This window comes from Delphinapterus leucas, chromosome 2, assembly GCF_059928025.1.
Source record: "Delphinapterus leucas isolate spDelLeu-1000000601 "Yukka" chromosome 2, BTC_Dleu_Yukka2, whole genome shotgun sequence".
In the NCBI taxonomy this organism is placed as follows: domain Eukaryota; kingdom Metazoa; phylum Chordata; class Mammalia; order Artiodactyla; family Monodontidae; genus Delphinapterus; species Delphinapterus leucas.
The window spans coordinates 37,196,578-37,213,341 of record NC_143130.1 but is presented as its reverse complement, the minus strand read 5'-3'; the positions used below and the strand labels follow the sequence as shown (position 1 = coordinate 37,213,341).

Here is a 16,764-nt window from a genome sequence, read left to right as displayed (position 1 = left end):
CTTATGGAAAAACCCCAACGAACTTTTTAGCCAACCCCAATACTACAATGATAGGAAAACATTTTAACATATGGCAAAACTCTCCTGATTCAGCAAAACCTAAGCCCAGTAGAGAAGATATACATGAAGATATACGATCTGGGACACATATAAATATATAGCATATATCTTCTTATGCTATAGGAGAGAAGCTATACCACACACGAGTGTCGGACTGAGTATAAAGTACTGTAACAAGTTAAACTGGAATAAAATGTAATTACAAAAAAAAGAATATGTAATTACCAAACTCAGATCCCTTGTTGAAAATAAAATTTAGATTTTTACTTCTCTTAGAAGTTATTCGGAAAAAGATATATGTGGAATGCCCGAAAATACTCTGTTTATGCTACAAGAAATGGAGTTAATACTACTGATTTGCTGAGTAAGCTTCTTTTTCCATACAGACTGACTCCACAGGTAAACCTCCTTGAAGCTCCTATTTATGTCACTCTACAGTCTGTATTATTTACAACTGAATTAAAGTATGTTTAACTTCATGTTTTCTGTTTCGGACTGATATTCTCTGAGACAATGTCTCTTACACAGCAACGTGCATACAAATTCCCGGGGATCTAGTTGAAATGCAGGTTCTGATTCAGTGGGTTGGGGAGGGCCCTGGGATTCTGCATTTCTAAGGAACTCCCAAGTGATTTCAATGCCGCTGGTCCAGGGACCACACTTTGAGGACAAAGGCTCTGAGCTATCCCTGGATCATTCTAAATATCTCATCTCCCAGTCAGTCTCCTGATGCACTAAGGAATTCCTTCCCTCCTTTGTAAATCAGGGGTCTTTTCAAAAACAGAAATCAGGACATACCGGAGTCGTCCGTCCAGATGCGCCACGGATCCCGGAGAGAGCGTGTGAATGAAAATGCCAGAGATGCACTGGAAATAGGGGACGCTGCACAGGCCGATTCCCAGCCCAACGCCAGCCTCTGGAAGGCAGAACGGGATGGGGGTGGGGGGACTGGTGACTGAGCTTTCCCAGGGATGCACTAGTCTATTAGGTGCCAAACCTGTCCTGGGTTAGTTGGTGTCTCCTATTCATTAATGCATTCATTCCACCCATGTTTATGGAGCAACACTGTGAGTAGGCACTGCTCTAGGGTCAGCAACTAGTGACCAAGGCAGGTGAGGATGCTAAGGTCAAGTAAGGAAAGGGAAGGAAAGAAGGAAGGAAGGGAGAGAGAGCAGGAGGGAGGGAGGAAGGAAGGAAGGAACAAAAGGAAAAGGGAGGGAGAAAGGGAAGGAGGAGGGAGGGAGGGAGGGAAAGAAGGAAGGAGGGAGGAAGTTGTCAGGGGGGTGATAAGTATTAGGCAGAGAATTAATAGGGAATGCACTAGAACACAAGAGGATGACCTCTTTAGGGCTCAGAGAGGGCAACATTTAGGCTAAAATACGAATGACAAGAAGGAACCAGGGATGGGGTGATGGGGGCATTCCCAAAAGAGGTGACAGCTAATGCAAAGGCCCAAGGTGAAAGGAAGCAGGCCATGCTGCAGGACCAAAAAGGAGGCCAGTGTGGCCGGAATGTAGCCCATCACGGGGAGAGTGGTATGAGAGGATTCAGGACAGGGAGGCAAGGGTCAGCTTAAATGGAACCTTGTCAACAAGGATGTGTCAGTGAAAGGACGCTATTCTCCATTGAGAAGGAATGCCATGGGAAACTTACGAGCAGGAAGTGACATGGGCTAATTTCTATTTTCCCCAATATGACCGGCCGCTGGGAAAAGAAAGAGCTATGAAGGGTCAAGCAAGAATGGGAACAAGGAGATCAGTTAGGAGGCTACTCTTCACCCAGCAGTGGTGACTTGGACTTTACCGCTAGTGAAATGGGAGAGAGATGGATATACACAGAACGCATCTTGAAGACAGACTTGCTGATGGATTCAATATGGGGATTTCATAAATTAAAATGAAGATAACTCGTAGAGATGTTTTTAGCTTGAAGAAGTCTGAGACTTTTTGGCTTGAGTAACTGGGTGGGTGATGATTCGGTTCACCAAAACAGGACGCCTATGGAGGACCAGAATCATGAGGATGGCGACCAGGTGTGCAGTTTTGCCCCAGTCACTCTTGAGATGCCTATGAAGTAGCCAAGGAGACATGGGCAGTAGATAGTTGGGTAGATGAATCTGAACCCAGCAGAGAAGGCTGAGTGGAAGTTTGAAAGTATCAACGTGGAGGTGGTGGTGTTAGGACCATGGGGCTGGATGGGTCCCCCAGAGTGTGTGGGAGAGGAGGGCCTGGGGCTGGCCAGCATCAAAGGACTGGAAAATGAGGGGTAGCCGGTAAGAAGGACCAGATGGAGTGGCCGGTGAGTAGGAGAAAGACCTTCTTGTGGTTTGCTCCTGGCACCTGTGGTTTACAAAGCACGGTTGTGGGTATTTTCACCTCTGATGCTGGTCCTCCCAACGTCCCAGGAGGGTTGCCATGGGCAACTGTTAGCAACCCTGTTTGATGGATGAAGAATTTTGGCTGTGATATGGCCCACAAACAAAGGTCAGAGCCCTTTGCCGAGATCAGGTTTCCCGACCAGAGTGAGAGTTCGTAAGCCCTGCGGGCATCAGAATTGCCTGGGGTACTTATATAAAAGTTATAGATCCCTGGGCCTCTCTTCTAATACTGTGGAAGAGAAATCTCTGGGGGTAGAGATTAAGAAGCTGTGTCATATACATACGGCAATCCAACAAAAACCCTGCCTATGGTATTTCTGATGCCAGTGATCAGAGGAAACACCACCCCAAGGCCAGGGACCACGGAGCCCACCAGGGGAAGGAAGAGAGCCGTGTCTTCCCCATGTCCTGCGCCTGCTCAGTGAACTCACGCCGCGAGTCCTGGACACAGCTGCTGGCGTGTGCCAGCACGTACTGACCTGTGCCTAGTATTCATGCCAGGCTTGGGGGCTCAGGGATGTCTGAGTCCTCAGGCTGCCTGCCAGCTACCCTCTTCATTCCTCATTCTTCTTCTACAACAGATCTCAAAGCCACCCACCCGTCTTCACCTACCGTTCTCATCCTCTCTGATCCAATGGCTGCAACTGGTTCCCAAGCCTCCATTTTTGTCACATTATAGGCCATTCTCTACAGAGACGCCTAGGAGATGTTTCTTTTAAAGCATAAGCTGATTATGTCTGTGCTTAGAAATCCCTCAAGGACTCCCAATTGCAATTAGAAGAGAATCTAGCAGCAAAGTCCCACAGGGTCTCTCTCTTTGCCTCTGCCAGGTGCTCCAACACCACTTCTCAGGCTGCCCACCTCGCTGCAGCCACACTGGCTTTCCCTCTGTCCCTACAAGCTGAGCTGGTCCCTTTGCGGGAGCTGCCTCCTCTTCATTCTCCAGGTCTCAGCCTAGCTGCAATCTGGCAGGGGGGGCCTGCTGAGCCCCCTGCAGTTAGCATCCACCCTTGGTGGGGGGTGTGTGTGTGAAGGGACTAGATGCTGATCCCCAAATGTCTGAGCTTGAGAGGATCTCAATTTTCTGGCACACGTGAGAAAACAAGAGTCCCAGAGAGGGCAAGTGACCTGCCCAAGGTCTCTTAGCAGATTAGCTATGGAGCTACAACTCCTGGTCTAGTGTGTGTGTGTGTGTGTGTGTGTGTGTGTGTGTGTGTGATTTGTGTTTGCTTCCTTTTGTTTTATTTTATCCACTGCACTGGGACATGTTGACTGAATTCGGATGGTGTGTCCCGGGCTTCTGTTAACAAACAGAGCCCTAGACCTTGGGGCTAAACAGCAGCCATAAAATCTGCTAAAGGACAGTGCCCGGGCCTGTTTCCAGCCAAAGAAAGTCTGGGAGATAGCTCAGTGGAGGGAGGCCCAGGCAGAGGGCGGAGGAGGGCAGCGGGGCTCCCAGGAGGCCAGCCTACCTTTCTTCAGGGACACCTCCACCAGGATCCTGTAGTTGGGCTTGGTGCTGCTGGCAGGCGCTTCAGGGCTTTCCAGGATGAAGGAGTTGCAGTCCTTGGTGACACAGGTGCTGGAGCTCAGGGAGCGGCACAGTGCGGGGGACAGGCGGCTGCTCAGGGAGTGGGGGGCCGTCAGGCGGGTCCTCACCGTGAGGGCGAGGAGCCCCTTTTTGGCTTGCTGGAAGGAAAGAGAGAGGGCCACGGCTTCCAGCAGCAGCTCGGGGCAAGGGCAAGTGCCCGGGTCTTTGTGGGGAACAATAGTAGAATGCTTTTTAAAGAAATGTTGCCACATGCGGGTGTGTGTGTGTGTGTGAGATACAGAAATGTGTGTATACATATACATGACACATATTTGTATGTCTGGATACGGATATGACATCTTATATACGAAGTATATACATATATATGCCAAAGAGATGGAGTCTTGAATTGAACTAACTAGATGGAGACTCAAAAAATATATTTCAGTGACTGTCTTCAAAACTTTAAAGATTGTAATATAAATACATAGAACGTTACACCTTGAGAAAACCATAATTCAAAAGGACGTGCACCCCAGTGTTCATTGCAGCTCTATTTAGAATAGCCAGGACACGGAAGCAACCTAAGTGTCCATCGACAGAGGAATGGATAATGACGTGGTACATATATACAGTGGAATATTACTCAGCCATAAAAAGGAACAAAACTGGGTCATTTGTAGAGACGTGGATGGACCTAGAGTCTGTCATACAGAGTGAAGTAAGCCAGAGAGAGAAAAACAAATATCGTACATTAACACATCTATGTGGAAGCTAGAAAAATGATACCGACGAACCTATTTGTAGGGCAGGAATAGAGATGCAGACAGAGAGAACGGACATGCGGACACGAGGGGGGAAGGGGAGGGGGAGATGAATTAGGAGATTAGGATTGACATATATACACTACCATGTGTAAAACAGATAGCTAGTGGGAACCTGCTGTATAGCACAGGGAGCTCAGCTCGGAGCTCTGTGATGACCTAGATGGGTGGGATGGGGGCGGCTGTGGGAGGGAGGTCCAAGAGGGAGGGGAGAGATGTATACGTATAGCTGATTCACTTCGTTGTACAGCAGAAACTAACACAACATGGTGAAGCAATTATACTCCAATAAAAAAATAAAATAAAATAAAACCGTTCTATAAACCTCAAATAGTTGATGCAGCCCCCGACAACAGTCCTAATTACACTATTATTTTCAGAGTAAGGCCTTTTTTGAACAATGTGCCTAGATGAGTGTCAGCAAGGTGCCCCACGTAAAGGAGCCCACATTTGGAATTTGTAGGTTTGAAGGAAGGAGGGTGATGCTGGGAGCTTGCTTCCTTTGTCTGAAGGCCCCAGAGTTTGGCCATATATTGATAATAAATGGTCACCTTGAACTTCTGCAAAGCATCCTGATGTGTGAGTCCAGCCATCGATTCCCCGTTGAGTTCCAGAATTTCATCACCTGTTGGGAGAGGGAGAAATTGTAGCTGAGAAGAGTTTTGCCCAATCAGGAGGCGTTATCCCTTAAACTCTAGTGCCCCCACCCCCCGTCCAGGTTTCTGTGAGATGTACAAAGCATCACAGAGAACATCTCATTCAGGGCTCTCCCCCTGGGAGGTGGGCAAGGCAGCAGTGCTGGGCCTCCTCTGGCACTGCTTACTTTCCAGGGTGAGATCCAGGGTCCTTAGCCAGGCACACAAGGCCTGGCCCAATCGGCTCCCTGCCCACCTCTGGGTTTCACCTCTTTCTCTCCTGCCTCTCAGCCCCTTATGCCATTCGCTCCCCTGGACCATTGCCTGACGCCACACACCTGCCTTTCCCACAGTGGCCTGTGCATTTCCGTGCTTGTTTCCGTGCCGTCTTCTGAACTAAAATGTACATCTCCTACCTTCTTCACCTACCACTTCTTAATCGCTTGGTCTCTGCTGACTCTGCACTCTCGTGGCACCTAGAACCTACCACTCTCACAGCCCTTGTCACCCCGGCGGTCATCGATGAACTGTGAAAGTCTCTCCCTGGGGAAGGGGCTTTGTTACATCAGATGCTGTAATCCTCAGGGCCAATTCTGGGTGACGCCTCCACAGTGCCCAGGAAATGTGGGTTGCATGTGATGTTTCCAGAATGCAGTGTAGGTCCCAAGTTACAGAAGAGGAAAGTGAGCTCAGAGAAGTCCAAAGTTCATATGGTAAAAAGTTAGGACTTAGAGCTTTTTCCTCCTATACACCTAAGAGAAGAAATTTTTCTGTATCCAGAGATCCATTTTCATGGGGATGGAAAACCACTTTCTCCTATTCATTCCATCTATTGAATACATAAACAAAGAGCACTGTCTCTGTATTCAACACTGTGCTGGGAAATTCAGATGCAAACATTATTTTTTACACGGGTTTCTGGCCTGCGTGCTATTGGGTGAATCTGCTGTCACTTAATTATGGTCCCACGGTAGAGAATCCATCATTTTTCTCTGGTTGTTTTTAATATATATATATTTTTTGTCTTTGATAGTCTGAAGCTTCACTAGGATGTATTAGGGTGCTACCTCATACTGAAGTTTGCATAATTCTGGAAAATTCTGGATAATTCTGGAAAATTCTTAACCACGATCTCATTGCCTATCGCTTTCCCTCTTTCACTCTATTCTTTCTTTCTAGAATTCCCATTAGATTATTTTGGGCCATCTCAACCTATTCTGCATGTTTCTCTAGGGCTCATCTTTTGCTTCTCTATTGTTCTGTGTGGCCTACTGGATAATTTCCAGATCACAAATTCTCCTTACAGCTGCATTTATCTACTGTTTAACCCATCCGTTGAGGTTTTTTTTTTTTTCTTTCAATGACTTTGCTCTTTTTTAACTTCTAAAAGTTCTTTTTTTCACATCCATCTATTTTTTCATTGTGTTCTGTTGTTTCCTTATTGTTTTTCTATTCCTTCTCTTATTCTTTTAAACATCTTATATGTTGAGAAATGATCACCACAATAAGTCTAGTTAATATTAGTCACCACACCTGGTTACAAGTATTTTTTCCTTGTGATGAGAACTTTCAAGAGCTACTCTTTTAACAGACTTGTGGTTGCCCAAGTGGATTGGGAACTTTGGATTAGCCGATGCAAACTAGTATATATAGGATGGATAAACAGCAAGGTCCTCCTGTACAGCACAGGGAACTATATTCAATATCCTGTGATAAACGAGAATGGAGAAGAATATGAAAAAGAATACATATGTGTAGAACTGAGTCGCTTTTCTGTACAGGAGAAATTAGCACAACACTGTAAATCAACTACACTTCAACAAAATTTAAAAAAAAGAAAAGCTCTACCCTCTTAGCAACTTTCAAACATACAATACAGTATTACTAACTAGAGTCACCCAAGATTTATTTATTTTATAACTGGACATTTATACCTTTTGACCGCCTTCACCCAATTCACCCTCCCCCCCCCCAATTCTGGCAACCACCCATCTGTTCTCTATAGCTATGAGTTAGGTTTTTTGTTTTGTTAGATTCCATATATAAGTGTGATTGTATGGTGTTTGTCTTTCTCTTCTTATTTCACTCAGTATAATGTCTTCAAGGTCCATCCATGTTGTCCCAAATGGCAGGATTTCATTCCTTTTTCTGGCCGAACAATTGTAATCTTTATTTTCAACTCTTTTTTTTTTTTTCGGTACGCGGGCCTCTCACTGCTGTGGCCCCTCCCGTTGCGGAGCACAGGCTCCGGACGCGCAGACTCAGCGGCCATGGCTCACGGGCCCAGCCGCTCCGCGGCATGTGGGATCCTCCCGGACCGGGGCACGAACCCGTGTCCCCTGCATCGGCAGGCGGACTCCCAACCACTGTGCCACCAGGGAGGCCCTCAACTCATTTTTAAGGGGAGCTTGTTTTTCTGTGGAATTCCCACACCCCTCAGGTGGCTACTTCTATTTTTTTCCTTTATTTCCAGCAGGCACCCCGGGGTCTCAGGACTGGTTCAGGACCAGTAGTAACGTTAGCTCCTCAGCTTGGGAGTCCTGAGCTGCAAGGGCTGACGGCTGAGGTTGCACACTCACCCTGACACGGGTTTGGCTCTTCATTTTCTCCAGCGAGATGTCTTTTCCCCACTCAAGGGCCAAGGACAAAATTACGTTTCCTTGTTGCTTCCCTGGGCTTGCTGGCCTTTCATGAGGGCAACTCTTTAGTATGAAGGCTTTCTAAAGGTTCTCAGAGGTTCCCAGGGCCCAAGACCACCTCTCCTGCCCCTGTGTGGGCATCGAATCCCAGCCCCTGGGCCTTAGGCCCAGTAAGCAGCTCCCTGTGCTACCACGTCATCAACTCCTGGGAATGTCACGCTTAGATTTAAAGTGGTTTCTTTGTTTCTTAGAAGCTGGGTGTTTCCATTTCTTTCTTTAGAGTTCCGATGTGCTGTTTTAGCCAACTTGTGTCTATGACAATAAAGGGGTGGGAAGCATATTCAAATCAGCTTAATCTGTTACGTTGCTAAAACTAGACAAGAAAAATAAAAGGCTCGGTCCTTGTCCTTATGAGATTCCAAGTTGAGGTGTGACAACTGACAAATTAAAAATAATCAAAATATAACTAAGTACTTGCTGAAGGCAGGATCTACAAAGAACACACTTCAGAAACGTCCATTCTTTATGACACAAGAGGCTGAACTTGTCTTCAGATTATTAGAATGTCCATCCCAAGGGGGCCATACACTCTGGGCCCTCCAGAGAGTCCTCAGCCTTATTTGGCCATATCTGGTGGAAGGTGAATAGCCTCGGTTTTGCCTTATAAATCTTACACAATCATTTGTTTGCAAAGGGAATACAAATAAAACATTCTTAGCCTTGATCTTGACACCCAACTTTTGTTGCAACTGACGTATCTCCTGGGGAATTCAAGGGCGTATTCTAAAACTTCACTTTTGAAAGAAGTTACAAAAGGCAACTTGGTCAATTATTTGAGGCTAGAATCAAGGACTGCAGACTAGCTGAGCGTCCTTTTCACCGAATTCTTACGATCACTATTAACTAAGCGAGACAAATACCCAGAAAGAAAAAGAATGAAGCTTGGCTTGGGCAGGCTTCTCTCTTCTGGCCACTTCAATTCCTCCTCCACCTTTTAGTCAAACACAGAAAAGTACAGAAGATAAGGAAGCAGACCGGCCCATCTCAAGATTCTGATCCCACTTTCCTTCCTTTCTCTCAATGACTCCTTTGCGTGCCTCTTGATTTAGCTATCCCCCTCAAGCCTTGCCTCGGCCCTCTTCTCTCTCCTCTCTCCCCTGCTTCCTGCATCCACTCTATAACTTCAGCTATTTTCCAAATGACCCTAAAAATCTACATTCAACACTTATTCCCTTCCTGAACTGGAACCCAAATTTTCATTCGCCTGCTGGACAGCGCCACCTAGTGCTCACCTGGAGACCTCACTCCGCTCTGCCGCTCAAACCTAAATACCCTCGTTTGCCTTCTTTTGCTACCCTTCCTCCACCTCCTGTTATATATAATTCATCATCGTTCTCTAGTTTACTAAGATCAGACGCCTTCACGTGTTCTCTGATCTCATTTGCCACCTCCACAGAAGCCCTTGTTTCCCCCATCAGCATCTTTCTCCTCCCAGGGTTACAGCCTCAGGGCAGACCCTTAAGAGCTGGAGCCTGGCTCTTACAATAGCCTCTGAACTGGTTTTACTGCTTCTGGTGTCTAGCCAGCCCACTTCATCTTACACTCGGCTTCCTGAATCAACTAAAAACCCTGGTCCTAGCTGGTCCCTCCCAAATTATAAAAAGCTTCAAATGCTCCCCACTGCCCATACAATAAAATCCATACACGTAATGTTAGAGTTGGCAAACTTTCTCTATAAAGAGCCAGATAGTAAATATTTTAAGCTTCGCGGGCCACATGCTGTCGAAACTACTCAACACCGCACAAAAGCAACCATAGACGAGAGGTCAGTGAGCGAGCATGGCGGTGTACCAATAAAGCTTTTCTAAGGAGGCTGAAATTTGAATTTAATTTTCACAAAAGAATCCAAACTTCTTTTGACTTTTTTTCAGCCGTTTAAGAGACATGAAAACTCTTCTTCGTTCGTGAGCCTTATAAAAATAGGCAGTGGGCCAGGTGTGGCCTGCGGGCTGTAGCTGGTCAACCCTGCCCCGAACAAGTTAGGTTATTAAAGGTGGTTTGGCTCGCGGCAGAGTTTACAGAAACTGGCCTGACAGAGAAGGTAAGAAGGCTGTGAAATCACTTCTCTTTAAAGATTCACCTGTAGCCCAGTGTCAGGCCTGCAGCATCTTACCTCTGCTCCCTGACTACCTGCCCCGGAATTTTGCCTCCCAGTTAGAACCTGGAGATTTCCTGGGGCCAAGCCTACACGTGACTGTGGGGTAGGATTGGGGGTGGGGAGAAAACCCTCCCCTCCAGGACAAGGGGATAGGGAGGGACACTCAGGGGACACCTCAGCGCCCTGGGCCCCTTCCTCTCAGGATGGCCAGGGGCTTCCCTCCCTGGAAGAGATGAAAAAGCTGGAGGGAGGTAGTGGATGGGAGTAGGGTGGGCAGAAGGGGAGGGGCGGCAGCTGGGCGGATCCTGAGCTCCTCAGTAGAGGGAACCTGTCTGATAATCCTCTGTATTCCTAGAGGCCAGAACGGGGCAGGCTCACAGAGGACTCACTGGAAGCCCTGGGCCTGGTTCCCCGTGTCTGTGGGCTGGGGAGGGCAGAGAAAACGAAACAAAGGGGATGTCGATGGCTGCCAGCAACGCAGAGGGGCCTCGACAAGCAAAGGCGCAAGAGGGATGGAAGGGGTCTTCTGCCCCAGGCCAGTAACAGGAACGAGACTGAGTGTGCAAACACACCCAGCCAATGTGCCAGGCCTGACGGAGCCATCGGGGCCCGCAGACCCCCGAATCCATGCAAGCTGGATTCTGAAGGCTCAAGACACATTTCACTTTCCCAGTAGCTTCTACTGGTAGCCTAGTGATTCTGCTTTTGATTCCACCAACATCACCTACTGAAGGCCGGGAAATCTACCTTCCTGTAGCCTTCCATCGGCGGCCGCTGCTCCCCCCGCAAAGATGGTTTTAACGTAAATTCCAATGGGGCCATAAATGCTGTCCTTTCCTCCAACGATGCTGAAGCCCAGGCCCTGGGAAAGAAGAGGAGAAGGTCAGATTTCGGAATGTTCCATGCCATTCACTGGGCTGCCTTGTCCTGAGGCCCTGCCCCAGCCCTGAACAGAGGACTCAGGGAGGAGAGGGGTGCCCTTGGTTTTAGAGGTCTCGGGACCTAACAGAGGAATGGGAAAAGTGGTAACTTCAAGGCCACACTGGGCTGTGTCGTGTCTGGAGCTTTCTCACGAGTCTGATGTTCCCCACACACGGGGAGTCTGAATGGAGACTAGCAAGTACCCTGGCTCTGCCCCTCTGACTAGCAATTCTGGGCAGATCACTTCCTGTCTCTGAGCTTCAATTTACCCCCTTGGAAAATGATGCTGACATCGCCAAACTCATAGCGTTGTGTTTGAATATTAACTAAGACATCCAGCAGCCACAACTAACACACCAACACCAATAATCGTAAAAGCAGCACCTGCCAATGGAAGAAGCATCCCTTCTCCTACCAAAAGCTGTCCATTCCCCTTCTGTTCTGCATCCCACCCTTCCCCTTCTCAAGGAATTTACTACAGTCCTGTGCTCTCCCTCCTGCCCCTGCAGTACCACGAGGTCAGGAGCTGCCAGGTGGCAGCAGAGAGGAGGCCAGAGGCCGGGGAAGCAAGAGGAAGACGTGAGTGAGGTCGACAGACGGCAGGAAGAGAAAGGCGGGCGGTGAGTTAGGACAACCATCTAGGCAGACCCAGAGAGCAGCGAAGGAGGTGCACACACAGCCTGCTTTATTTGGTTGATGACTGAGAGCACCCTTCTTCTCAAGAAGGCTTAGCTTGGGTCGCAATGGATTCCTCTGGAGACTGTGAGCTCCCCGGAGGTGGTGAACGCATCTTATTTGTCAGTGTCTGCTCTCTGGATGCAGGTGCTCGGGAAACATATGTTATAGACAGAAGGCACGAAAGCCAGCTGGAGGCCGGGCCTTTGGATTCAGCTTGCAAGCGTGCCAGGAAGCAGTAAGCAACTTGGCTCCCAGGAAGACCCCTCCAGGTGATGGCTGCCAAGTAACAGCATCACTGCTCCTGGGCAATTTCTCCGAGGCCAGCAGCTGCTCGGAGCCGAGTGTGTGCATCGCCCCAGCATCACAGAGGTGGCAGGCCAGGCAGCCACCTTCAAGACCCTAAGGGAGCCTGGCGAGCAGGGGCCAGACAGGAAAGCTGTGTGGACAGGGTGCTGGTGTGAGCTTCTGGTGAAGGTGTGGGTGTTCCAGGATGGGAAAGAGCAACGGTGTCCAGGAGTAGCATGGGGGTAGGAAAATGAGAGGTAGGGCAGCTTCCTGGCTCCCTGTATGGGCTCCCAACTTCTTCCTGGCTGAAATAATTGCTCTAGACCCAAACTTTCACCCACCCTGGTGAGGCCGGATGGTGTAGTGGTTAAGAACAAGATCCAGGGCTCAGAAAGTCTTGAGTCAACTGCTCACTAACCAAGTGACCTTGGGCCAGTCCTGTAAGTCCCAGATCCCCAGTCTCCTCACCTATTAACAGGAGATAATAATAGGGTTTTGTGAGAATTAAAGGAATGATCCTTGCAAAGCCCTTAGCACAATGCCTCGGTTTTGGTCGCTGGTTTTATTGTTTTTGGCTACCTCAGGCACTGGTGGAACCTTCTAGCTCTGCTTCTTCCTCCTCCTACTTATCCCTGTTAATGATGAGGTCTTCGGTGTGGAGGTGTATCAGGAGGACAGTGGGAGACCCACCGTATTTCTAACCCATCATCCCTGCTCTGTACTCCAGGCTTCTGACACCAAACACCTTACAGCTCTCCATCGAGCCCAGTTCAATCCACCCAGTGACACATCTGCCCACGAAATCTATTTACTGACTGTACAGTCTATGCACACCGAGATGACTGACACCACTGTTGATCATCTTTGCATGAGTGTTGGTGCTCTTTTCCATTCTGCCTCGTTTTGAGCATTGAAAAAAGTCTAAAAGTCTAAAGTCTAAAAGTCAACCATGTTAAAAATGCTTCTACCTAAATTCAAGGGGGGACAAGCATTGTGATTTACAAATCAGAAAGAGGGGCTGTCTGGAGAAAATGAGCACTGGCGAGAGTGACCCCCTTGTGATTAGAGGAACAATCATCTCAGTACTTCCCACTTGTGTCTCCTCATTTATCTCTGCTCAGCTCCCAGGAGACAGGAGGGGTGGGGGTGGAGGGAAGGACTCCAGACATATGGGGCCCTCCTGCAGGAAGACCATATCAGTGAACAGATCTTCCCTCACACCACACACCAAAATCATATGAGGTGGGTAGAAACCTACCCTTCCATGATTTAAGCATCTCGGTTCCCTGGGCTGGCCTGAGAACTTTGCAGCAGCTGCCATGTCTATTTCAGAAGTTCTTCAGTGCCCACGTCAACTCCATGTATGGGATGGCATGTTCTAGAAGCAATGCCAAGGAGCATTTGGGATGTCCCACCATTACCACTGCTTTTGTGCCCCCCTTTCGATATTTCTCAATTGTGGGGCAAAAATCAGTCTGAATATCTGAATTTGGGGAAGACACACAGACTGAATGTTTATGTCCCTATCCCAAATTAATATGTTAGGGGGAGCCTTTGGGAAGTAACTAGGCCATAAAGGGGGAGCACTCCTGAAGGGGGCAGGGGCAGGTAGGGATAGAAGGTGAAGAGGTACAAACTACTATGTATAAAATAAGCTACAAGGAAATATTGTCCAGCACAGGGAATATAGCCAATATTTTACAATAACTATAAATGGAATATAACCTTTCAAAATTGTGAATCACTATGTTGTACACCTGAAACTTATATAATATTGTACATCAACTATACTTCAATAAAAAAAATAAAATAAAATAAAGGCAAAAACAAAAGAAAATAAAGGCTAATTTGTTTATATATGTACTTGCTTTGTTTACAAAATATATTTATTCTAAAGAAAAATATGGCCTTGGTCCAAAAAAAAAAAAAAAAAAATGGTGGAGCCCTCATGAATGGGATTAGCACTCTCATAAAAGAGACCCCAGAGAACTCCCTTGCTCCTTCCACCATGTGTGGACACAGAGAGAACGAGGCATCCGTGAATCAGGAGAGGAGTCCTCAACATATGTGGCATCTGCCGGCACCTTCAACTTGGACCCCCAGCCTCCAGAACCGTGAGAAATAAATACCTGCTGTTTAAGCTGCCCAGTCTGTGGTATTTCTGCTATAGCAGCCTGAACTGACTATGATGATGTTTTGAATTCAATCATCAGGTAAAACTAACTTCTGGAAAATACTACGCCAGGGAAAAACTGGGCAACATTTTTCTTCCTGTGACCCGCACGGTGCAGAGCAACCCTGACTGCCCCTCCCTGTGCCGGCATGAGAGCATCCAAACACTCATGTTCTGAGCCAGAATCACCAGTCCCTCTCTCCACCCTTCCCGTGACATGACAGCTCCTCAGGAACCCGTGTCGACCCAGCAACTTCTGTTGGCCACAGTCCTTGCTCACCTTGGCCTGGCCCTTCATCAGCACGATGTTGGAGATGACAGATGCCTGGAGGCCCCCCAAGGGCTGCATGAGCTGAGCTGTGCTGAGCGACCGTATTGGCCTTGACGGACCCTGGAACGAGGGACCAGGGTGGGGAGAGGATGAGTCAACAGGACGACAGCACACACCTTGCTGGAAACGGGGACAGGGAAGGCCCAGCCGAGGAGAGGACCCTGGTCCCCTCTCTCCTGAGGGAGATGGGCCAGAGCATGGTGAATGGGGTGTGGGTGGGCGTCTGGTAGAGGGGGGCTGTTTTGGTGGCCCCAGGAGCCTGATCTCCCTGTGGACCAGCAGCCAGAGGCTCGCTAAGGCTTGTCATGGGAGTGGGTCCCGGGTCACGACACAGACCACGCTGCCCCAGGACAACGAGTCCCATAACCGGAGTCCCCAGCCCAGGTTGGGAAGCCAACGGCCAAGGACACCCTTGACAGAATCCAAGCCACATTTACGGAGACCCCATTTAGTGTCAGGCACAGGGTGGTGGGTAAAGGGTCAGGAACCCAAAGATGTGAAAACTCAGAATGTAAATTCCAGGGGGAGGCAGACAGGGGAGTACCCACTTGCATAGGAGCAGGCGTGCCAAACAGACACACGCCCCGCGCCCCACAGGAAGTGCCGCGGGGAGGGGCAAAGGAGCATGGTGGTTAGGTCTCCGACTTGGGAGCCCGGCTGCCTGGCTCTCCAACTATCAGCTGGTGACCTTGGGGAACCGACTTAACCCCTCTGTGCCTCGGGTTCCTTATCTGTAAAGCCACCTGTCACGTCGGAAGCTGTCTTTTTCTAACACTGGAACACCGATGATTCCCGCTGGTGAGCGAGAAGCATAATAGCTCAAGGAAGGGAATGGAAGAGAGAAATGAAATCTTCAAGCATCTGATATGTACCGTGTGGGGAGAATCAAACATCGCTTGACTATGGACCGTACAGGGGAGCTAAGACCCTAACATAAGTAATGACACCAACAAGGCACGTTGGGTGAGTCTGTAAGAGAAGCCCAGACACGTTACGATGGGCGTCCAGAAACATATAAGGGTCAAGCACTTGGAGGACTCGGGAGAGCTCGCAGCGGAAGTAGTGCTAGGAAGGGTCTTGAAGGATGGGGTAGGGTTTGCAGGCTAGAGGTGAGGGAAGGGGACAGGGTGCTGCAGACGGAGGGCGCTGTATGCTCACAGGTGGCCGCAGGAGGCACTGCGGGTGCCTTGTGCCTCGGCCGGGGCTCAGGGACACAACAGGCTGGCTGGGGTGACAAGTGAGGGGACCCTGTGCTTCACACCTGCTTGGCTCCCAGACTGCAACCTCGCGCCCCACAGTGGGAAGGGCACGGACTGGTGAGGGCTTGGTTTCAATGCTGGACGCTTAGGTTTTCAAGATGTGTGAATTCAGACCGCTACTCCCCTTGCCAAGCCTCTGCTTCCTCGCTGTACAATGGGGCTAACATTACCCTCCGTTCTAAGCTCAGGAATTACAGTAAGTCCCCTACATACGAACTTTCAAGTTGCAAACTTTCCAAGATGCAAATGTGTGGGCCATCCATGTCAGGCGTGAGTGACATCGCAGCTCGCCCTCCGTCTCCTGTTGCTGACGATCCTTCAGCTCTGGCATCTCCCACCTCCTCTCCCTCCTCCAGTCAGTAACTCTTCTTGCCTGCTCACTCGATGCCAGCCCCTGGATGCCAGCTCTTGTTCTGTGCTACTGCACTTTTCAAGGTACCGTACAGTAAGATTAAAAATGTTTCCTTTGTTTTTTGTGTTTGTTTTTTTTATGTATTGTTTGTGTGAAAAGTATTATAAACCTATTCCAGTGCAGTACTAGAGAGCCGATTGTTTTAGCTGGGGAGCTAGGCTAACTCTTGGACTTACGAACAAATCGGATTTACGAACACGCTCTCGGAACAGAACTCGTTCGTGTGTAGGGGACTTACTGTAGAGGCAAAATGTGTAAAGCAAGTCACTACATCACAGGGGCTAAAAGCACAGGTTCTGGAATCCTGAAGCTCTGACTTCGAGTCCCAGGGCGGACTCTTATTAGCAATGTGAATTCACATGCCTTCCTTAACTTGTCCTCACTTCCCTCGCCCACCTCCTAGGGTCGCTGTGCAGATGAAATAAAGGGACCCACATAAAGTGCCCGTTCAGGGTCTGCATGGGTGGAATGTTCTCTGCAC

The 16,764-nt window shown here is 48.7% G+C and overlaps 1 protein-coding gene across 1 annotated transcript in view; it reads right to left on the bottom strand.

The window, feature by feature from the left end:
• LOC111164672 (pro-interleukin-16) overlaps window positions 1-16,764 on the bottom strand; it is a 66,624-nt gene that overhangs the window by 7,903 nt on the left and 41,957 nt on the right. Inside the window, exons 2-6 of the mRNA XM_089906222.1 lie at window positions 14,562-14,672; window positions 10,972-11,086; window positions 5,344-5,417; window positions 3,910-4,126; window positions 859-976 (exon numbers count right to left, since the gene is read on the bottom strand). Coding sequence (XP_089762348.1) covers window positions 859-976; window positions 3,910-4,126; window positions 5,344-5,417; window positions 10,972-11,086; window positions 14,562-14,672 — 635 coding nt within the window. The remainder of the gene's footprint in view (window positions 1-858; window positions 977-3,909; window positions 4,127-5,343; window positions 5,418-10,971; window positions 11,087-14,561; window positions 14,673-16,764) is intronic.